Below are 24,250 nucleotides of genomic sequence, written 5' to 3' on the forward strand. Positions count from 1 at the left end.
TCTAGAGCTACTAACTACCCTTAATCTTCCCATTTAAGTGATCTTATCGTAGCCTGGATGCATGGTCCTGCATCAATAAGTTAGCTTTACCTAGCACTTACAAGATTCATCCAGTTTTCCATTGTTCTCTTCTTAAACCGCACAAGGGTCCACTTCTGACTCTCAGTGACCCTCTCCCTGCTTTATCCTATGATCATCATCCTTTGTGGTCACTCCTATGGCCATATTACAGTCTAAATGGGATCAATCCACATCTCCCCCCACACCCCACAGGCCTGGTACTTGTTCAGTGGATGGGATTCGATATAAGAGTGGAAGTTAGTTTGAATACAGAAGATGACAGCAAGTTCAGAAGAACAATTGTCAAGCCCATTTGCTATAGAGATTGAAGATTCTTATTTAGAATAGAAATTTGCTTTTCTGTTAGCATTTTGTTATTGCATCATTTTGTTATTTGCATCTTTTGTATTACAGATTTCTCTTGCTATATGTGACAAACAAAGTAATAAATGGGGAAGGAAGAGAAATTTTAGTTTATTTGTTTTGTTTGGAGGGACCTTAACCTCAACTCAAGGAATTTTAGTGTGTTCCTATCACAGTAGCAATCGAAGTAGAACAAGGAGCACAACATAGGCACCCACAAACTAGCAAAACAAGATGAAAATAAAAATACGGCACAAGCACGTCAATAAAGGAATAGAAACTTGAGACAATAAAGGCGTAATAATTTTTTGAAAGCGAATTTAGGGTTTTTGAGGGCACAACCACGCAACAATAGCAGGACACTCACAGCAACATGACAAAAAGAAGCTGCAAAACAAGGTGGTTGAGCATAATGGCAGCGCAAAAGAGAGAAGGAAAGAGAGTTTCAGACTAAGCCAGGCTTTTAAACATGGTGGGATTGACAGTGCCTTTCGATTTTACGAGTTTGAATGATAGTCCCACACGAGTTCACTAATTTCCAATTCTATATGGAAGGTAGCACGCTATAAGGGTTCAGGATTGTTGAATTGTGCAATTCTACATGTTAGCTCATTGCTATGCATAGTAGGATCATTGACTTTAGCATAAGCATGTTCACTGTATTTTTAACACATGAAAATGAAAGGAGCAAATATGTACATGTCTTAAAATTCAACATGAAATCATAGTTAAAGTGTAACAATCTAGTATATATATATATATATATATAAAAGTCTTTTTATATTCTAATTTAGTAGATTAATATCTTAATTCTTAATTTTATTTCAGTTTAATTTTTTTATTTAGATCTCTTAATTTATAAAAGTGTTTTAAATAAGTGTTATTTTGTCAAATGAAAAATTACTATTTATCTTCTTTTTTATTATAAACTCCGGTGGATATAGACTCTTTTTAAATTCTGACACAAAATTTCTATTTTTTTTCTCTTAATCTTCATCTATGTTTACACAATTAGTTTTCTACCCTCTTTTTGAACTTCAACAAAATGTTCTCTTTCTTTTTCTTTTTTTTTAATTTTTCGGCTGTGTTTTGGGGTTGTATGAATTTCTATAAGATTTTTGTAGGAACTTAAGGAAAGGAGAAATAAGTTGCAAAAGTATGAATGAAAGATAAGAGAAGGAGGAGGAGGAAAAATAGGGAAAAAAAAGAGAATCCTTTGGTAAAGATTTTTATTTGAGTTCAAATGAGGAGGAAAATGAGTCAAATAGTGCTGGATAAGAGATAAAAAGAAAAAAATGAAAGAAAAAAAAATTAGACAATAAAAATATTTGCTGAAAAAATACACTATTAAAATTTAAAGGGGAAAGAAGATGAATAATAATTTTTTTAAAAGAGTTAATATTTTTTTATAAAATAATACTTATTCAAAACACTTTTGTAAGTTAAAAAATTAAAATAAGAAAAAAAAAGGATTAAGTCAAAATAAAAAAAGTTAAAGAGCTAATCTTCTAATTTTGCCGTTTTTTTATGTTGTTACAACGCAATTTTTCACTATTGACATGCATAGAAGAGGAAAGTTATTTTGACTGTACTATTTTCAAGTAAATACAATCAAAAGTCCCTATATTTAGACAAATTGTTTAACCTCGAAGAAAACTATGGTCTGATTATTTTATTTAGGTCACATTTAACTTGTCATTGAATGTTATTACAACTTACTTTATGGTGAAATACAATTGAATTTCTTTCTTCACATGGATTAATTGCAATTAATACTTAATTTCTTCAACTTATGAAAACTTCTATAAGAATTATGATAAAATTGTTATCATTTGAGCAAGACGAGTGCAAGACATTTGACAGTCATATGCTCTACATATTAACATGAGTTCGAAAATTGATTTACTTATGAAAAAAGTATATATTAACATTCCATGACATTCTTCAAAGCAATTACCCTAATTAATTATGAAAAATATAATACTTATTTTATTCTTACAATTTTTTCTCTAGTCTTTGTTGGCTGCTTCTTCATGTTATTTTTTATTATGGTATAATTGTGGGCAAGACTTTTTCTTCTCATTCCATTATGGATTCTCTCACTACAATGTCTATAAAATTGGACATACCAATAATTGTATTATAGTACGGTGATTAAAGAGTGTGAATCAACATTCTAATTACTTCCCTTTTAGATAATAAGAGTTTCACTTGAGTAGTTGATTCTTTCCGGTATTGAGCATATTCCTTGACAATCTTTCTTTATTACTTATATTTTGCAGTTGCATTTTGTTAACGTTAGAAGCTATTTTAATATTGTATTTAATCTAATTCAAATACATTGGAGAATTTTAGTTAATTTTATAGAGAATCTCTATGCAAGACAATGAAGTTTATTCTAATTCAGTGATCCCAATTTCATAGTTTGAGTATGAAGTAGATAAACATAATTTTTAGTATAAGGGAGGAGAATTGAATAAATTACAGTTCTAATATTTTTGTTAAGTACATTTTTTGTAAACTTTGTTTAAGTTTGTGTTTGTTTATTCATTTATAAAACAATAAAATATTTTACTATATTTTTATTTAGTTTTGTGCATAACATGGTACTTTTCATTACTATTAGCAAAATTAGAAAATCAAAGAAGGATTGATAGTTTTTTCCAATTCTTGTGGGAGCTATACAAATCTTTATACATGAGAGCCACCAATTCTCTCGTAGGAAACCTTGTAATAAACAAGACACCGTGATACAATCCAAAAGCTTAAACCAATGAATGCATGAATCTATTTCCTTATAGATCCCTAATTTATTCATATTTAATTCCACGTGAACTCAATTTACACTTATTCCAATAAAAGATTTCTAGTTGAATCAATTTACGCTAAAATTCCAAAATGCAAGCTAGCAAAATAATCAGGAAATTGTTTTACTTCAAATATTGAATGCACAAAATTTTTAATTTTTATTTAAGTTTCCCTTTCTAATAAATTAAAATTTGTCTTGCCAGACCAAGAAAAATTGTACCAATATATCCTTAAGATTGTTGTCCTCGATCTTTATGGATCTATTCCCGGTGTGTGCCAATTTTCTAGAATTTAAAAAATTTCTTTGGAATAAACAAAGGTTCATCAATTCGTAAAAATTGAATTATTATTAATTCAATCATAAAAACAAAGTAAGAAAATACAAAAGGAGAAAAGGAAAAAGGTCACAGAGAGAAAAAAAGATAGAATAAGAAAGATAGTTTATGATTTATTTCTTTGTTAAAAGTATTCATCGAGAAAGAGTAATAGTTTGTTAAAGTAGATAAATATTTATTAAATTAAAATATTTATCAAAATAATGTCCTAACAAACTTAAAAATAAATAATTAAAATTAATTTAACTCCAATAAACTTCTAAAATACATAAAAATAAAATATCCAACATATGTCACATGTTGATCCCTTCTTTCAAGTTAGCCATGTGCAAGGCCTGTTTTTCTCCATTTTTACTGTCCAGTTTAATTTGATCTTTTGAACATATAGACGATGAGCCGTACATACAACATTGGTAGGCAATAGAGAATTTTTCTTTCCTTTCTTCTTGTAGCAAAAATGCAGGTGCTATTAAAAAAAATTAATCATTATTTTTGCAAAAGACATATAATTTTTTTATTTTCTATTTCAATTAACATTATTATCTCTAGATTTATTTTTCTTAGATTTAGAATTAAGCAAAAATAATTAGTCAATTAGTCAAATATTATTGATATTGTTTGATATTATACAATTTAATATTTACATATTCTTATATTTAACAATGTTAAGAGTTTAGCTCCATATTTTAATAAACATGAATTAAATGTCAAACTTATTTATATTTATTGGGGACTTACTTGCTTTAATTTTAATTTTATTTAATAAAACGATTGACAAAAGAAGGATTAAGATGAAATTGAGTGTTCACAAGATATTTTAAAAATCGTGATATGAATGCTTTAATAATGTTTTGATAAATTTTTTCTATTTTTTATTTATTAATTGACCAATATAATTTCTTTCAACCAAACTCAACTTTCTTTTTTACTTCTCTTTAAAAGTAAAAACTCCTCAAAATAACACTTATAAAAGCTCATTTTCTTTTTATTTCCTTTTATTAATAAAACTAATTTTTATTTTTAAGACGTCTCTAGAATTGCGTTTTATTTTAACTTTTTTAAATAGAAGTAGATAAATAAATAAAACACTACTTGAGTGTTGTAATCTAAAAATAATAACGACAGAAGAAAAAATGACACGTCTCAAATTGAACTCAAATTATTTTCAATGACCTTCCTCTTGATCATTAATATTTCTTTCTATTTGAGATCACTTTTCTTGGTGACTTTCCCTCGCACAAATTGAACTCGAGCATGGTTTTACTAAATGTATTTGGACGAGGGATGAAGAGAAAAAAAAAATAAAAAAGAAAAATAAAGTGAAAAAGAAATTAGATGAATAAAAAAAATCCTTCGATTATTTGGGTAAAAGGTAAAGAAAAATAAACAATCTAATCCTATTCCCTGCCCTCTTAATTTTCTTCCCCTCAAACCAATACATCCTAGAGACAAAAGTGTATAAGTGGTTAGATCATATAACAAATGAATTATTCATTCAAATATTAATTTATCAGCAGAGAAACGTAAATATGAAGATACAACTAATAGGTACAGAGAAAAGTCAAGTCCTTACATGAATACTGCTCCTTTAGAATAGTTATTTTCTTCTATGACAGTGAGTTCCTAGTACACTGTCGTTTCAGAAATTGCACGAGTTTGGGGGAGATATGACATCACAAAACTACCTACTGGTCACACTTCCACTGGAATTTCTTCTCTCATTTGTGTTCCCTTATGCTAGACTAATTTAGTAATAAAAGAGATCACATCTCAGCAATCAATTTTTCTTCATAAGCTCTAGATTCAGCAAGGGTTCCCTGAGTCCACTTCTTCAGCATCTCTAATGCAGCCTTGGGCTGGTCCATTGGAACCATGTGACCCGCATCATGGACCTGTTTTGTCACACATGATATTAAACTGAATAAACATTTTCCACAAACTACGGGCAAAAAACGCCACGGGCAAAGCCAAACAGGACTTTGGTAAATAAATAGTGTCTATTTCTGGACAACACTAAATTTAGCTGTTAGCACCGCACAAGAACAAGTTTACATTTGACCTTGGCATAAAAGTGTGCAATTAGCCCGCACAGTGTAGATATTTATGTGTCAGTCGTCCTTAATTTTAACATTTAGTCCAAATCATTAACAGAAAAAGCAAAGATTATTTTTCTTCCTTTGTCACCCGTGATGGTTTGTATTTTTAAAATCAGGGTAATTAGAACTGCTCAGTATAGTCAGATGGAGAGTAATGTTGGCGGTAATCTAAAGTTAACCTTATTTGCTACCTAGATGGCTTATTCAAAATGCCATAACAGTTTGCACGGCATAATAAAGTGTCTATTTGTGTAAGTTTGTGAAAGAGAAAAAGACACCTTAAGGAAACTTAGAGGTCCATAGCTCTTCAATAATCCGGCTTCTGATCCATTAACAACAAAAGGAACTTCAGGTGAGGCCACAAATTCTTTCTGACCAGACCATTCCATGGCATGAACCCATCTTGAATTACCTACTCATTGAAATCATGCCACCAAAAAATATCCATCAATTCATTCATTGAAGGGTAATAAATATGAAATATTAAAATTTTCAACAGATCTAAAATACATTTAAGAGTAAATACATACCAAGCCAGTTGCAGATGAGATCATATTCCCCAGCATAAACAAGCAAATTGATTCCATCCTCAAGAAGGGCGGGAATACCAACTTCAAGATTCCTCATCCAATCCACCAACATAGCCAGATAAACTTCAGTGCTACAAGAAACAAAATGGATTTTTCCAACCCCCAGTGAATCCCGAACAGATTTTTGGTTGAGGAACTTCTCCATGTTTGAAAAATCATAGCAAAGGCTCCCCTCACACTTTTTTCTAATATCATAGTACTGCAGCATAAGTATAAAACTGCTGGTAAAAATCATCAATATACCCATATATTGCTTCAAGATTGCAATCACCAAAAATATCAAGACATGAGTTTCTTTTGACCTATCAGCAGCATAAACGGCTTTGTTAACATATACTATATGAAATTTCTCAATTAAAATATCGTTAACTAAGAAACAGTTAAAGTTGCCTATGAAATAGACTTTAGGTTTGGAAAATGGTTAATTACCTACATGCTTACTTGTAGTTAGGGGAATGCTTCGTCAATTTAACCATGTTCCAAAACTTGGTAAGCAGATTCCTTATACCTCTCCACATGATATATGGTATTTTGGTATCTCTTTTTCCAAAAGAAATAATGCCTGAATAGTATTTCTTTACCCTATTACAAATACTATAAAACAGTGCCCAATAAGTTATTTGAAAAATAAAATTTCTGGAAAACAAGAGCAAGTTATCAGGTATCAACAATTTTAGACAATGAAATTTCTTGCGCTCCTCACTGAATAACTAAACTTTAAGTTGAATGGTTCGGTCACAAGGTATCAAAGCTTATCTGAACAAATGGAACAGATGATATTGATCCCCATTGGCCTCTTTCAATTTGATTTACAGCTAAAGGTAGCAAGAAAGCAGTATTATGACCATACTTCATGCTCAATAAACTTTTATATAAGCCATCAATCCCAAGTCAAATACATAAAGTACTACTGATACGTCAACCATACAAAAGAATTTGTTTACCCACATTTGCGTTTCCAGCATGTAACATGATGTCACTGAATATGAGATTACAAACTACATATGCAGTTGCACAGGCAATCTTTCCGTCAGTGCCTGAAAGGATCAAACCAAATATTAAGGTACAGTTAACAGAAGGCAACCAGAAGGCTGCAAACACGAGCATTGTTTTTTAGTGAAAATCAGGTAATGATTCTTGACCTTTGTTTTTCGGGCTCCAACAAGAATGATCACTTGATCAAGATAATAAAATCACTTAAATGATACACTCACTGGAAATCAACAAACTACTACTCTCATTACATACATATATATCTTAAGTGAAGGTAAATCTGATTAAACTTTCAAATAATTAAGAAAGAACACAAGTAATAGTAATTCATATTTTACAATAATCATGTCATTATACACACAGACACACACACACACACATGCATCTTACATATATAATATGACAAAGTCTGAAAAATCAGACTTTCTAACTAAATACACATGCACATACATAGAAAGTGTTAGAACCAAAGACATCTGATGGCCCCAAAAATCTTAATGCTATCATAACTTTAAAGATTAAGTGAAATTTACTGTGTATTTTATCAGAATCAGATGGTACTTGAAGCTAACTGCAACGAATTCTTATAATAGTTTGAAGTTTCAAACTATATGCTCTCTAAGGGATTGTTTAAAGTCATGGTTTCCTTAAAGAATGTACTACTTCGTCTAAAGTCCAATCCTGGATATAAGGGAAGTGTGTTAAGATGTCTCATATCAACTAGGAATATGACTAGAATACTCCTTTTGAGGCTTGGGCAATCCTCCTCCCATTAACTAGTTTATAGAAGTTAGGCCCAGTTCAGATTGCTTGCCCAAATTTATCATATATGAACCCAGGACGTGTAAATATCATGGGTAAAATGTCATGAGCCAACTCAGATGGTACTTTTCACAAATCAAGTGAATATTTTTTCCATCACTTAAAATCAAGTTTAATACTGGAAATGAGCTGGAGGGTTGAGCTCAAGCTTTAATAATCAATCAAACAAGTTCAAACATTTGGTTGTTAAGTTATACTATAGAAAAGAGATATAGAGTATGAGTGAATGTTGTGTCAATGAGTACACACACATATATTATTTATAATCTTTGTTAGGGTACAAAAGAATCAAGGCAATCCCTAAAATACAGTAATTGAATCTCTAAAATCGAGAACATGCTAATTACACTTATTCACATGTGGTGTATATAATATGACATTGTCTAACACTCTTGAATCCATCATAGCCATCATTTCAAACATACAATGACATGACAAGAAACATAACATTTGCTGAAAGTAAAAATGCCAAATGTTTATTACCACATAGCTTTATTGCCAATTCACAGGCTGGAACCAATACTTTGTCAAGGCGGTCATGTGTAGCCTTCTTAATGATGCCCATTTCTAGTGCATAATCTGGGTAAGCTTTATACTGAATTGCAGGGTTAGTAAGCCCATTACCAATGGCCAATCCCTGTTCAAACAAATAAAAAAAGATAAGCTGGTATTCTTTTCCTTCAATACAATTCTATCATATAGAAAGGTACAATGGTTCATCATGTAATGTAACGAACCTTCAGGTTTATATGAATTCCATCTTTAGCTTGGTTTCCCCGGTGGATACGAGTGGCAAAAGCAGGAATATAATGTCCAGCATATGACTCACCTGTAATAAAAAAGTCATTCTTTGCATATTCGGGATGCTCTGCAAAGAAGGCCTGAGGAAAAAAGAAAATAACTGTTAAGACAATATTTAGTCTTAAATTATTTTTACTATGTTTCTACATGAGAATTACTCTCACTACTCTGTCTTGTAACATAAACATACAAACCTGCCCCAAAATTTGGGCATGAATCCCAAATTCTTTATTTAACTAGATAACTTTTTCCTAAATCCTTTTCTCTGTCCTATTAAATTTGTTTCTTTTGTCTTAGCTATGATGACCTGATAGATGTCAGGCCTGTAATTTATTATTAAGTGATCTATAATGTTTTGTATTTGTTAAATGTTAATTAAAGGATTATTTAGTATTAAAATAGATTTAGATGAAGTTTGATATTATATATAAAAAAAAAAAAGAAAAAAAGAGGTGAATAGTAAAGTCAGCATAAACAGTAAAATCAGCGTAAATAATAAAGTTGACGTAAACAGTACTTTAAAAAAAAATTCAAAATTTTGCCTATAAATAGGGGGTCTTGCAAGAAATTTTCATTTTTACATTTCTTAAAGGTTCTAGAGAGATCCAAGGGCATATACCACCATTTTCTCTCATACTAAACCCTCCTAAACTTATATTTCTCACCAGATCTGATATTTTACGTCTGTTCTGAAAGATCTGAAGTAAGTTTCTATAAGTTTGAAGTTAAATTTACCGTTCGTTTTTCTTATTCTTCTCTTTCTTATAAATAGTTGATGAAATCTTAGGAGAAACTTTGTTGTAGAGCTATATCTTTGGTGGATCTTGCCTTAAAACACGTAATATTCGGTACATTTGGTGTGAATCGCTGTTCTAAAATAAAGAGAGCTTACTTTAACTATTAAACAATGTTTGAAACTATTTGGTATACTATTACAAGGGGTTTAAGATAATTTTGTCAGATCTCTCGAATAAAAGCTATTTTCTGTTTTGCATCATATTGAGATATATGTCTTGCTTCATTATAAAACCGAATTACACATTTAGGTGGGTAGACATGTAATAATAGAGCATGCTGTATTGTTTGGATCCAGATACCAAAATAGGTCACTTCGAGACCGACTCGATTCTTTCTAGATTACTTAGATTGTGAAACCAGTTGGAACCGTTTTCATGCTGTGCATTAGGTGGGCTAAGAATGCATGTGACTATTGCTACGAGTAATATTTTGCTATATATATATATGATTTTATTTTTTAAATAATAACAAACTCCATCTAAATCTATTCCAATACCAAATAATCTTTTAATTAACATTTAACAAGTACAAAACATTACATATCACTCAATAATAAATTACAGGTTTGACAATTCTCTCCCTAAAAATAAATTTTTGTCCTAAAAAAAGATGAGGATACAACTCTCTGATTTTACCTTTAAGCTCCTTAACCCTAGTATCCTTAATACGAGCAGCTGGAACTTCAACATATAAATTATCTAATATCTCTACAACATCTGACTCGATTACATGAGACAGATCAGGAATATAATTCCTCAACTGTGATACATGGAAAACGTTATGTAACCTTGCCAACTGAGGTGGTAAAGCTAGCTCATAAGCTACTAGTCCTCTGCGATGCAATATTTGATATGGCCTAATGAACTTAGTAGTCAGCTTCTTTGCCTTCAATGCTCCTCCCATACCTGTAGTACGTGACATTTTTAGGAATACATGATCTCCAATTTCAAATTCCAATAGCCTCTTGCGTCGGTCAGCATAAGACTTCTATGATCAAAGAGTCATCAATCTACCACGTCTCAACATCTATTTAAATAGCTGACATTTTCACTAAATCCTTGAGATATCAGCAACACAATTTTCTACTTGGCAAATTGATGCTTGTAGATTTACCAGCATCAATTTGAGGGGGGATGTTAATGGAATTAATGGAAAAGAGGATTGTATAGGATTGATTGCACAATTATTTGTAACAGTTATTCTCTTATTTAAGATAATTAGCTGTAAATGTATATATGATAGTTTAGCTGATTTATTGGACTGAAATCAACGTGACAGCTTGTAATTTAAGTGTATTTATATGAGCAATCTGAATGAGGAGGGTACAGAGTTTTTTGCCAAACCTTTTCTTAGTTAAAAAAAACCATGAAAAATTGTGCCTTGCTCCTCAATCTGATTCCACAAATATGTGTGGACAGATTGACATCAACATAGAGAATCTACAACATTTACGCACATTGTAATGATTTGAACTGAGTTAGATTCACCTAAAGGCAATTTGGGATCAGCACTTTGATTGTGTTTGGTGGTTGAATCTAAACTAGGAGAGTCACTCCCCTTAGTGCCATTAAAGCCTGAGGAAATGTCACATCTTGACAGCAAATTACTAGGGCCAGCAAAGCAGTGTTTGCCCTAATACCAATTTGAATCATGCATGTTTTTGTGATTGATTTCAAATGTACATAGGTCTCCCCTTACTTGAGAAACAGAATAAAAGGAAAATAATAGGCAAATAATTAGGGAGAAAAATCTTGGTAAACAAATCCCTACAAATTAAGAAACTATCAATTGATTATTCTAACTAGGTATTAGGTAAACTAACAAGCTAATTATGTAACCTACTAAAAACAAAATATTTAAGATATATACAAGGTGATAACCACAGTTGGTTAAAATATTTAGTAAATAACTCCATTAAAAATGGACTAGGCCTAACTCACTCCCAACAGTTAGATCAAAGGTGACCATTGCTTAAGCCTTTGCAAGCTCTACTTTAACCATATCTATAGTCAATGTGGGATCTCAACACATTATGCCCAGGACAAAATATCTAGACTGTGGACAATGTAGGACTGATGCTTTTTTTAGACCAAGTAGATTGCACTGAGAAATCCACAGATCAAGTTCATTTTTGGGACAGTTGAGGATTACCCAAAATTATTAATAGTGGGCTATAGCAATGCTATGGTAGAATAGTGGAGTGGCCATAGGCTGTTACAAAATTTGAATAGCAAAGAGTTTCTAAATAGCAACCGTAGCACCACTATAGCAGCACTAGCTGGAACTTTTCAAAATAAATTCATTTTTGCCCATTTTGGGGGATTTTTTACTTTTATTGTTATCTATTTGTATGTTTTGGTTAAAAGTTATGACTTTTGATTTTTAATTATGAATATGTCACGGATTTTGATTTTATTTTTTGCATTTTATATATTGTATAAATTATTTAATTTGCATAAAAATTTTCTAAATAGCAGTAATCTTGCAATGTGCCGTCTCGCTATAATAACATTTTTGGCATTAGGCACTACATGGCATTATTCAAGATTGATAATTTTGGAATTACCCAATATCAAATCTATGATAGGCTCTAATATCATATTAAAATCAAACAGGGCTTAACTTACCCTTAGAAGCTTGCTCAAGAGGTGAGAATTTTTCAAGCTTTTTGTAAGCTTGATTTTAGCCATATCTATAGTTGATGCAGGATCTCAACAAACTCAATCAACATTATATTTGTTGTAACAAAATTGGTTATGATTAATCTCAACTATCCAACTTTAGGGCGGCGTTAAAATGGTATTTTAGTATTTCTTTAATAGACGTTATACTCATAATACTATCCTATAACCTCTGTTGAGCATGACTTCCCAAACTTCTTTTCTCTAATAGAAACTTTAAGGAATTCATACCAAATTTAACACAAAAGTAAGAGATAAATGTTAATATAAAGGAATCTAGAATTGCAACATCCGCTATAAAAATAATAAATGGCAGGTAATAGATGAACATGCTAATAAAATTTGTAACTAATATTCAGATTTCAGAGCAAACACAAGTACCTGCATGAAGTCATACAAGTCATTGCTGACACCCTCTTCATTATGTCGAATGTCACGCAAATCAGTACTGTAGCTAAAGCCAGTTCCAGTTGGTTGGTCAACATACAAAAGATTTGATGCCTACAAAGTTACCAACAAATTTTACCTCCCATAAATAATTCTCACAGCAAAAGTACATAACAGAAAGCAGTTGTCGAGGTTATAGCAATTAGTTTATCAAGCTTATTTCTTTCCTCATAAAAACATTTGCAGTTAGACAACTCAATGTCAAAACATATTGAACTGGATGGACAAATTTCATCTAAACTATAAGCTAATGAAATTGGTTTGCTTCAATAAGACACTTGAACCCCATCTCATGCCTTTCTTGAAGGCGTTAAGTATCATAAACAGCAAGTGGTTGCTTCTTCTCGGATTTATTTGTAGCTAAAATTACGTTTGTACTATACAGATGGAAAATCTTCAAAAAGCTTGTCCTTGAAGACAAAGAAACCCCATTATCAGCATTAACATGACATCAAATAACAACGTAACTATGAGTGATTTCATTTTCTCTTACCAAAAATTCTAATATAAAGATTCGCTATAGTAACAAGTAATAGGTAAATCAGTTCAATGTTTCAAAACCAATATCTCCAGGTAATGAGGGGAGGTTGCACATTTAATAATTCTTCAAGGATTAACAACCAAAAAGCCAAAAAACTAATGGGATAAAGTAGCTTATTACTTCAACAACTAGATACCATTCAGCTATCCACTTTCTGCACCATTTCATAAATGTCCAAGTTATTTTCAAAGGCTGATTTAACATTGCAAAAAGTGACTCACAAGCTAACTCTGTCTAGAAAGCAACTCAAGTATAATTCTCAGGGACATGTGTCATATTGGCCTGGCCACTGGTTTCTTTTGGAATATCTAAAATAAATTGGATTGGGTGATGAGTGATGATGATGCTCCTATTAAGCTTTGGGAGGACGTTTAAGAGGAATCTTCCTTAGTTTCCATAATTTCCCCTTGACAACTTTTATTCCATTCAGAGTCCTCACGATAGTATGACTTTGAATTCTTTTAAAACATGAGCAACATAGAAGATAGGGAATTACAGTCAAAGTGTGCTTTTACTCTAAAACCTACTCATTTATCTAGCAATCCAAATAAGTGAATTGGGACTATGTATTTATCTGATATGTTTTTTATGTAGCATTCTTTCAATTTCCTACTCCTTCTCCTAATCATCAGAGGTTTCTCCTATTTCCAAGTCCCCTCAGAAGTCAAGTCTTATTGTTCACATAATAGTGCTTGCACAGTTCAACTTCAGAAACAGTTGGCCACTTAATTTTGCACTACATTGATTACTGATATTGCATACAGATTTTCTATGGAGCAATTCTTTTGCAGTTTTCAAGATCATTGGGTCTGCCCTACTAGGAGCAAGGTTTGATGGTTCATTACATAGATCCTAGTGAAAACAAGGAAACCAGAATTTTGTGCTAATGTTCAGTTCATTCAATCGTTTTTGGTCCACCTGGTTGAAGTAGAAGACATACATCTTTAGATGGCACCTCTTTGGCTTTAAAATATCTTGGAGCAGTATTTTGTTACGGCTTGTTTTGTATTCTGATCATGGTTATTTCAAGGGTGTTGTCATTCATGATGTGCAGAGATTGGACAGCCTTGACAACCCTTCCTGTCTTGTATAATTATTATAGATTATAGATATGAACGGTGACAGAATATATTAATTTAAAGCAACAAAATGAGCTGAAGCTATCACAAATTCAGTTGAGATTCCTAAACTTGATTGTATGGCAGCAGTATGGTAAGTTGATTGCTCAAAAACCAACATGAATTCATAAAAAGTTGATTTTAGATTGCTTACACTGACAAATAAAGGCACTTCAACCATTGTAATTTGTAAATTGCAACACATAGAAATAACATTAGAAAAAAAAAATGAAATTAGAATACCTTGTCCCAACCATATTCATTCCACACAAGAGACAAGTCATCAGCAATTTTGAAAGGGCCATTTTCATAAAACAAAGCCAATTCACTACTACACCCAGGTCCCCCTGTCAACCAAATTACAACAGGATCTTCCTTGCTGTTGCGTGATTCAAAGAAAAAGTAGAACATCCTGCAGCACCAAACAATCATAAGAAGAAACAACTATCATAATATACTCACTGACCAAATCGACAATACACCCAAATATTATAGAGCATAAAATAGCTACATAATATCTTATGCAGTGAATTTTGAAATGTACAAGGTCATGAAAATGATAGACAACTATTTATTTACCAAACGGACATAATCATAATCTCGCAAATAATTTTGGGACTTGATATACAATAACCATAAAAGTGGCAACATGTGTTGCTTTGACCGTTGTAAGTTCACATATATACAAATTGATTCTCAAAATCAGAAGTGTCAACTTGACAGACAAGTCTTCAACTTGTAAACAATTTTTTACTTCAAAGGATTGATAGTATGGACAAAAATTTTCAGGGATCAAAGCAACACAAGTTGACACTTTTTAAAGGACTATATTTCATATTAACCCAAAATTTTATAGTGAAACAGTGCTATTTAATATGGCAAAAGATTTCACAAAAAAGAAAACCACAAAGATGTATGAATAATAAAAGAAAAGTAAAAAGGTAACCCATCTATATATAGTAAAATAGAGTGCAAACATCTAATTTACTCTCTTAATCCTTAAGACACTAGACATCATTGTTATTTCTTACTTCAAAGGTTTGCGATAAACAACCATAACTCTAAAAGATTTACTATCTTGAAAATATAAAAGTGAAATGAATTTTTTAATAGAAAATTACTATTTTTAGTTGCTTAAAATCAGCTTTAAGACTTAAAGGTTAACAAAATCATTAAAAAAACACTCAAATTATTAATTACTATCAAATTTTCTTTTTTAAGTTAAAATTTATTTTTTACTTTCTCAAATCTTCACAATGTATTATCTTAAACTATTTCCTTTTAAATTTCCCTTTTTACAGTAATATTTTCTCTTTTTCCAAATTTTAACTGCTCATTCAAATTCTCATAAATAAATTATACATATTCTTTTTATAATTTTAAATACTTTTTTTTTTATCTATAACTTTCAAATTATATCTAAAGTCTAAACAACTTATACATATCTGTCTTACAATTTTAAATATGTCAACATACAATTTAATCCAAAATATTAGCAATATACATTGTTTTGGTCCCCCTAAAGTTTTCATCTACAGAATTTAATCCTTTGAGCGATGAAATCGTTTGCCAGCTAACCACTTAGTATCGTAAACTTGTTGGCAAGTCTGACAGTTTGACACTTTCAAAAATCAAGTTTTATAGGCATGGGGTCAAAGCAATAATAGTTAAGAGCTAACCGTTTTAGGAACCAAATTGTATATTAATTTTTTAAATACTTTTCTTTTTATTGATATTCTTAATATTTTACATAACTCTGTCTAATTAACAAGTCTTAAAGATACTACTTAAGGAGCATTAACACAACCTATAAAATATTTTCAATTATGAATACTTTATTTTAATTTATTTTTAATCAATGCTCCAAAGCACTCATGTTAACATCTTCAATAAAAGGATTTCAGTCCTTTAAAGGTGAGTATTTCGAGTAAGAAAATAAAGGGCCTTATCCATTAGGTAAGTCAGTTAAATGAATTAAATAACTCTACTAAACTCAATCACAAAACTAAATTTTTAGAAATATTATTTACTTAATATTAATTAAAGTATTTCTTAAATATGATTTCAGTTTCTATATTTTTATAAGTTATTTTATTTTAATCCAAATAACTTTAATCCCTCAAAAGTTTATTTTTATGATTTTAGTCCTTGACTTTTCTAGAATTAACACATTTGATCTCTATTGAACCGTGGACCATTAAATGATGATGTGGCTAATAAAGATACTATCACGTGCAGATTATTTGTGTGGCCTCATCAGTAAGAGGAACCGGGATCCTGTGCAATAACTCCAACTTGCAGTTAGTTATTTTTCCATTTTTGCTTAAGCGAGAAATTTTCTGTAAGATGAAAGTGTTTATAACACCAACTGCAAAGTGCAGTTGGCACAAAAAAATGCAGAGGATCCCAACCCTCGGTAGGAGAGACCAAAATACCTAAATCCTAATCATATGGAGACCAAAACTATAGAAAACAACATTAGTATGATTAAAATAAAACATTCATGAAAATGCAAGGATTAAAAATATATTCAAGAGAAGTTATTTGGGATGAAGGTATTAGAAGCAAAGGGAAGGAAAGAAAAAATTTATAATTTAAATAAATATATTTTAATTTAATAATTTTTCAGAATAAAAGATATAAAATAATAAATTAAAATAAATTTATCGTATTAATTATTTATTATTATAAATAATATATAATTTATTAATTTAAAATTAAAAAATTTATTCTTTCCTCTCCTATCTTCAAATCTCCTTTCTAAAAAAACCTCTTATTCTAAAGAGAATAAATTTTGATTAAAATATAAATTTAGTTCCTATAATTAATCCTCATTTAGAAATTATTTATTGTAATAAAAAATTCATTTAGTTCTTCTAAGAGTACTTCATTGAGCTTTGCTCACATGTCTAACTTAATAAACAATAATATTTTCTAATTAACAAAATATTCATATGATAATTAAAATGTAATTTTTTAAAAATAGAAATTAATTCGTAAATATGCGTGAATTATAACGTGTATTTTAACCATAAATTTCTCAATCACTTTAGAGTCAAATTCATTTGCAAATAACCATCTCCTTATTAGCTACTACTTCAAACAAAACAACTGGCCACGCCCATTGCATACAAGTTAAAAATATAACTAAAATACGAGTTTAGGGTTCATTTTATTCAAGTTAACGATAGAAGCAGAAATTAACCGAGAAATGAAGCGCAAACCTTGCGGCGTGTGAATGTTGAATAGGGTAATACCCAGCGTAGTGACCCAAATCCTCAACGGAAACCCCCGAATCAGAAGCTATTAGGTTGGGGAACCTGAAGCGCTTCTCAACGATCTTGCGTGGTTGGATAGAAGAAAAATTGGCAACGGAAATGACGTTGACATCGTCATCGGGGAACAAATTGAGGTCTCTGATGAGGTTCTTGGCATGGAGCGTCACGCGAAGTTCATCATCGGAGGCAGAAGATGATGGCGCTGAGAAGAGAAGAAGAAGATTGCAGAGGAAGATTAACATCGAAATGGAAGAATGCCCCATTGTTTGTTCGAACTTGGTAGACGGAGTGAAGACACACTGCTCCCTTAGAAATCACTCACTTGATCGTTTACTTTTATACGGTCTTCAACGTGACGAGTGATCGTTGTTTTCTCAGCTCACGGACGATCAAAACTTTAACACGTGTTATCTGCTCTTCAGAGATTAAAATCAAATAAATTATGAAAATTTAAAATACAAAAATAAATTGAAAATTTTAAAAATAGAATATCTAATTATAAAAATCGCATATTATGAAAAAGAGAACTAACGTCTCAAAGTTCTTCATTTAATAATTAAGACTTACAAATTATATATATAAAAAAACATTATTACAATACATATTTTAATTATTAATAATAAATATTGTATTAAATTAAATAAAAAATTAAAAAAATAAAATTAGTTTATAAAAACACATCTCTTCCTTAAAAATAAGTATATTAATATTTCCTTTGATCCTTCTTATAAAAAATAAAAAATTAAATTATCAAAATTAAAAAAATAATTAAATTAATTATATTTTTCATAAATATAAATTTTATTTTAAGAATACTCATGATATTAAATAATGTAGTTAGTAATTTATATATTTAATGATACTAATAAAAAAATTAACAATTAATGCATTTTGAATTTATTATTTATTTTTTATAATAAGAAAAAAATATTTTATTTTGTTTATTGTAAAAAAAGAATGGAGGTAAAATTTAATTCCCAATAAAAAAATTTGAAAAATTAATTTGAAACATAGGATATGTATGTATGATTCAAAAGCAACTTTCAACTACAGACAAATCTAAGCGTTAATTCGAACATCATGAAACATATAGTCTTGATATGTATTTTACCAAAGAAATGAGTGTACACTACAAACCTCTAACCCACCTAATAAAATATATAAATGGTACTATTTCCTACACTAAAGAAATGAAGCTACACTCCTGCTCTTCTATTACCAAAGGACATAGCCACCACAAATTGACTACTCATAAGCAATATCCTCCTCCTTTGCGTCCATCATCTTTGGATCTTCTGAAAAATAATTCAAACTCATTATTTCTTTGCCCACTTCAAAACATTGTAAAAATAATTTTCTTATATAAAAATTGTTAAAGCTTCAAGATACAGCAAGTTCATGATTAATAATTTGTTTCAAAGACACGGTCTCTATTCAAGCTCCAAGTTTACACTAAAATAACAAGAACTAATTAAGAGATTTTAGAAACTTCATTTTTCAAGTATACAACCCTTGAACTCAAGTTTAAACAATATAATTGAAAAAAATGTTTATATGAAAAATTAGAGTCTCAACTATTAATTTAAAACAATAAGAAAAATGCTAACAATTTTTTAATATAACTAAAATTTATTAAAAATTACAAAAGTATAAAAAGAAACATTAATTTAAGAATAAAAAAATATAACTCACATAATTTTTTTAGTTTTTAATAAATTTGTCTAATTAAAAGTATATTGAAAAGTGTGTTAAAAATTACGTAGTTAAAATATAATTCATATTGAGAATAGTAATTAGCCCTCTAATGATTACTTTGCATCGTCACTCTCGTAACCTGGCCAGAAATATAAGCACCCATTGCTTATATAAGATACTGTCGATTATGGGGGGGAAAAAAAGACCCTCTTTATAATGAAGGGTTTTGATCGGAGAAGAGCCAACTTGTAGTACTCATTTAAGTAACTTTAAAAAATTACATTTAAGAAAAAAAATTTGCTTGAATTGAGAATACAAAAAAAAGAGATAATGTGTTACTGTAGGACTCATAAATTAGTAAAATAAAACATAAGTAACTTGGAAAAGCAGCACCATTGAAAATGTTCTTGAATGTCCATTTTAATGCATTTTCTTTGAGAATTTAGTCTTCCAAATCTTGGGATTTTACATTTTAATCCTTCTTCTATTCTGTCAGGCTCAAGTCATAGTTTTAAGATTTCAAGCCTCATCTTCTCAGTGTCTTCACAAAAATGTCGACCAATAAAAAAACAAGTCTTCACAAAGTAGTTTTTCCCACTACCCTTTTTTTTATTAATTTTACCAACCTTAAATTTTTTAATAAATTTTATATTTCAAACCGTCCCTATATATGAGAAAAACATACTTATTATTAATAACTTCCAGCATTTTATTTCCTAAACACAATCAAAACAGTATTTAGAAATTTAGTTTTGAAATATATTCTTAAACACTTACGAAATTTAACCATTAAATATGTTCTCAATGTATTATTATCCTCAACAAAGGGCCTGTGGATGCCACTTGGAATACGCAAGACAATGATAAATTGATAAAAATGCACCACAAATATTAGCAGTGTGTTATTATATATTGAACCCATTATCTTATTGACACAAGTATAAGGTGAGGCAAACTAGTTTATACATAGTGTAGATAACGGTTTGGAACCAGTAAATCATTACATGAACATCCTCTAGTGCAGGTTACCTGGTCCTGAATGGAGCTGGTAAGTCCTGCTCGGAACAACTTGAAGAACACCAGGTTGCTCTGCAAATGAGCAGAAACATCAAATCATGGACAAAAGAACACATACATGGAAAAAGGAGATGATGTTGACCATACAATTAAAATTGAAAGTCAAGATTGGTGATTGAGTAAGTAAACTCTCAAATTAGTTCTTGAGATTATCAACATTAGTTCCTAACTTTTTAGTGAAATAATTTTTTGCAAAGATAGGAACTAAATTGGGGTTTAGAAAAGCCAGGACTACAGTGACCGATTCGAACTGGTATAAGAGTTTATTCACTTAGTATTTATAATATTCAAAATAAACAAAAAAGATGTGACAATGATCATATGATAGAGATAAAAGAAATACAGACTTATATTTACAACAATAATGATAATGTAGTGTTTGGTTCAAAGGAAGGAAGAAGAGTGGAGGGATTTTAATGGAGGGGGGAGACACCTTGTTTGGTTAAGAAAAAAAGAGGGGAGAGGAAATGAACGAATTTACTACTAAATACTTAAGATGGTCAAATATACCTATTTAGTTAATGATGATTTTGTTAAATTAATCTAAAAATTTCTCTCCCCTATGGATCCTCCCACTTTTGAAGGAAGTTAAATATTGAATTAGGAAGAATTTATACGGTAAATATGGTCTATGGATCAAATAGAGGCTGAGATAACTGAAGAGTCAACAACTGATTAATAATACACAGAGAATGAAATACTTTTACATATATATGGAAAATTAGAGTTGCAAAATGTAAACAGTTCACAGTTCAACACTCCAATCACACTTGTTCCCACATTCACTCCCCAAACTTAGCATCCTTAAACTAAGGAGCACTCAACCAGTGGTTTCTTATTCTAAAATATTAGATTAAAATTTGAATTCTTGACTTCATACCCCTAGATAAAATAACAATGATTCCAATAAAGGCAGGATTCACAAAGATGAAACTCTAGGAAAGTTCTTTCAGGACTCGAAATCTTTAGATTGTCATGATTGCAATGGAACAACTTTTCAGAGCAAAGGAGGGAGGAATCTGGAAACTACATTTTCTTTGAAACACACATGCAGAGCTAAGCTATCCCACAAAATAAAAAACTCATAAGAAGCAAGAGCATCATGAAAACCTGATGAACTGGATTGAAAATAAGAATATGGTTCCTGAGTTTCTATTAGTTGAATATTTGAAACTCTTTTCACTAGATTTCAAAGCATAAAGGAACATCTTAATAGTGTTCCCCAAAAATCTGAAGGCACTACTAACATATGACTACAAAACTACCAAAAATTGGTCTGCCATTTTATATTAAAAGCTTGCTTGACCAAGGTTGTTCAGGAAGAAAAGCAAATGAATAAGAGAAATAGGAAAACAAATGGTTTCAATCAGCTTATTTTAAGTTTTCCCAAAATCTGATCAAAATGGGGTATAGCAAGCGTTCAGCTAGAAAAACTGATTCTGCACAAAATTTAAGCCAAATGATAAATATATGTTGCTTGCTCTTGTGGGGTTGGATTCAAATCAGTGCTGTCATGGAAGTAAACAAATTGATACTTGTCAAAGCCATTTCACAAATTAAGTCATATCATGACTCACAAGTGTTTAACTAATCCAAGATCAAACTACTCAACTCCAAACCAACATGATTAAATTTTTTCAAAAGAATCTATTTCTAAACATTAACAATAATCACACTACACACTGCTATAAATCAAAACAAACGAACAAGATACCAAAACACAAATCTTGCTTAGATGCAAACATAACCGATTAACATAGAAGAACCACAATACACCAGGGAATTTAAAAAGACTAAAAAACATTAAACAAGCCATATTACATCAGGGAGTTTAAAAAGGCCGCGAGAATGACTAATAAAAAAATCAAACTTACTTGAAATTTGATCAACTTGCTCCGGAGTAAGCTTAGCAGAGAACCCACTAGCTGCAGACTTGTAACTATACAACAAAGCTTCCTTTGCAGCCTCCTCACTGCAACCATTAATCAATCACACAATTACCCAAAAGAAAAAATAAAGATCAAATTCAAGTTTCACCAAAGAAAACTTCAACAGAAGACAGAATAATTCTCAAAAATGAAAAAGTTAAACTTCATTCCCTAGAAAAAAAAAATAGTGACGTTATTCTTTCTATTAATTAAAAAAAAAAGCCTCATAGAATTATGAAAAAGTAAATCTTGAAAAGAGGCTTTTAAATAAAGGGATTAATTTAAAGCCAGTAAAAGAACTTCTAAGATTTTTAAACCAACATAAAATGTAGAACAATCACTTGATTCGATCACTCAATCCAATATAATTCCAGAAGAATATAAAATTTCCAAATAATCTTTCAAAATTACAAACCTTTAACACTTCAATCCTTTAGGCATTTTCTCTCCATTTTAGCACATGATTAATACTAAAGAAAAGTAAATCTTGTACAACTTAATGCTGATAAAACCATTAGTAACTCGAATTGGTCCCTAAGAAACTTAACTTGCATCTTCTACCAACTTAATTAAAACCATTAGTAACTCAAATTAATCCTTAAAAAAAATGTTAATTTCTATCCCATACCAACTTAGTGCAGATAAAACAATTAGTAATTCAAATTGGTCCCAAAGTGTTTAACTCAGCCAGATCGAAGGACTAAAATGTCTCACGAATATATCAAAAGGTTATTTTTGCATAGACCAAAATCGAATCGCACGAATTTCACGGAGCAAAACGCACCTGCCAAGAACCGCAGAGAGGGTTCGGATGTGGTAAGCCTCAGGTTCCTCATTTTGAGGCCTCTCAGTGTAGACGATGTGAACCGCAGGGGAAGAACCGGAGGCGTGCTGGTCGAGGGGTTTGGCAGCGGAGTCCGACATGGCGATGCAAACCAATGCTAAGAAAACGAGGATAACGAGAGATTGAGGTTTTGAGAAACCAAGGTTGGTTGTGCTTATCATTATCATTCTTGTTCGGTTCTGTTTTCGCGTTTTATAAGGAAAATAAAAATAAATTGGATTTAGTATTCACACGAAGATTTTTCAAAGTTGCAAAGAAACCAATGGTACTTTTGCTTAAGTACGAAGCGAGTTATGAGTTGCGATTGCGATAACACGTTGTATTGGTGTCAGGGCCTGCGTGTTCCACTTGGTCATAACCTTATCTCATATAGGGAGTTGAATTTCTTGTAACAAAATTTAGGTATATAAGTAATTTTAAAATTATTTTAAATTAAAATTTTATTTTTATTTTTTAATATTTTTTTATCAAATTTCCTATGCTACCGCGTATATGATGTGCATGCAATGTACAAATATGTAATTGTATTTATTATTTAAAATGACTACACTACCCCATATATAACTAATATTTTTTTTAATCATAAAAATATGAATTTGAGATGGTAATTAAAACAATAATAATTAAATTCAGCGTTTTGTAATGAATTGTGAAGAAAGTTGTGTTTATGGTGAAAAATGATAATTTTGTAAACAAATAATCTAAGAGCAATCTAGAGACTGGATTAAGTCTTCTTTGGGTTCTTTTAAGTGTGTCGTTAACGTAACAGTAAAATGAACGTTTTAGAATAAATAATTTAAAAAGAATAGTGAATATAAAACGCGTAAAACTGAATCATAACGTAAAGGTTCTTTGCAAAAAGTGCTAAATAGGAAATAAATTGCAGAAACAAGAATTAAATTGCGTACAAGGAAATAAGCAAAAGGAACATAAATTAAAATGCGGAAGGGTAAATGTGCAGGAATGTAAACGTAC

At 30.5% G+C, this 24,250-nt stretch overlaps 2 protein-coding genes across 3 annotated transcripts; both read right to left on the reverse strand.

Moving 5' to 3' along the window:
* Positions 1 to 4,905: 4,905 nt before the first annotated feature.
* On the reverse strand, positions 4,906 to 18,324 carry LOC113871092 (serine carboxypeptidase-like). Its single transcript, XM_027507864.1, has 9 exons — positions 17,678 to 18,324; positions 14,697 to 14,865; positions 12,729 to 12,848; positions 8,805 to 8,948; positions 8,551 to 8,704; positions 7,201 to 7,289; positions 6,193 to 6,451; positions 5,941 to 6,074; positions 4,906 to 5,458 (listed from the first exon to the last, which is right to left on the reverse strand). The coding sequence occupies exons 1-9, from the start codon at positions 17,992 to 17,994 to the stop codon at positions 5,330 to 5,332; spliced, it is 1,515 nt and encodes a 504-aa protein (XP_027363665.1). The 5' UTR covers positions 17,995 to 18,324; the 3' UTR covers positions 4,906 to 5,329.
* A 408-nt stretch (positions 18,325 to 18,732) lies between these two features.
* LOC113872440 (subtilisin-like protease SBT3.17) lies at positions 18,733 to 23,543 on the reverse strand. Of its 2 annotated transcripts, none has more exons than XM_027509987.1 (4): positions 23,216 to 23,543; positions 22,378 to 22,475; positions 20,456 to 20,515; positions 18,733 to 19,026 (listed from the first exon to the last, which is right to left on the reverse strand). In XM_027509987.1, exons 1-4 carry the CDS (start codon positions 23,440 to 23,442, stop codon positions 18,977 to 18,979), a joined length of 435 nt encoding a protein of 144 aa, XP_027365788.1. In that variant the 5' UTR covers positions 23,443 to 23,543; the 3' UTR covers positions 18,733 to 18,976. The 2 variants fall into 2 exon arrangements, with proteins under 2 accessions (XP_027365788.1, XP_027365789.1); XM_027509988.1 differs by having other exon boundaries at positions 18,763 to 19,026; positions 20,431 to 20,515.
* Between the last annotated feature and the right edge of the window lie 707 nt (positions 23,544 to 24,250).

Source organism: Abrus precatorius, unplaced genomic scaffold, assembly GCF_003935025.1.
Source record: "Abrus precatorius isolate BTA unplaced genomic scaffold, Abrus_2018 Scaffold7, whole genome shotgun sequence".
Taxonomy (NCBI): Eukaryota; Viridiplantae; Streptophyta; class Magnoliopsida; order Fabales; family Fabaceae; genus Abrus; species Abrus precatorius.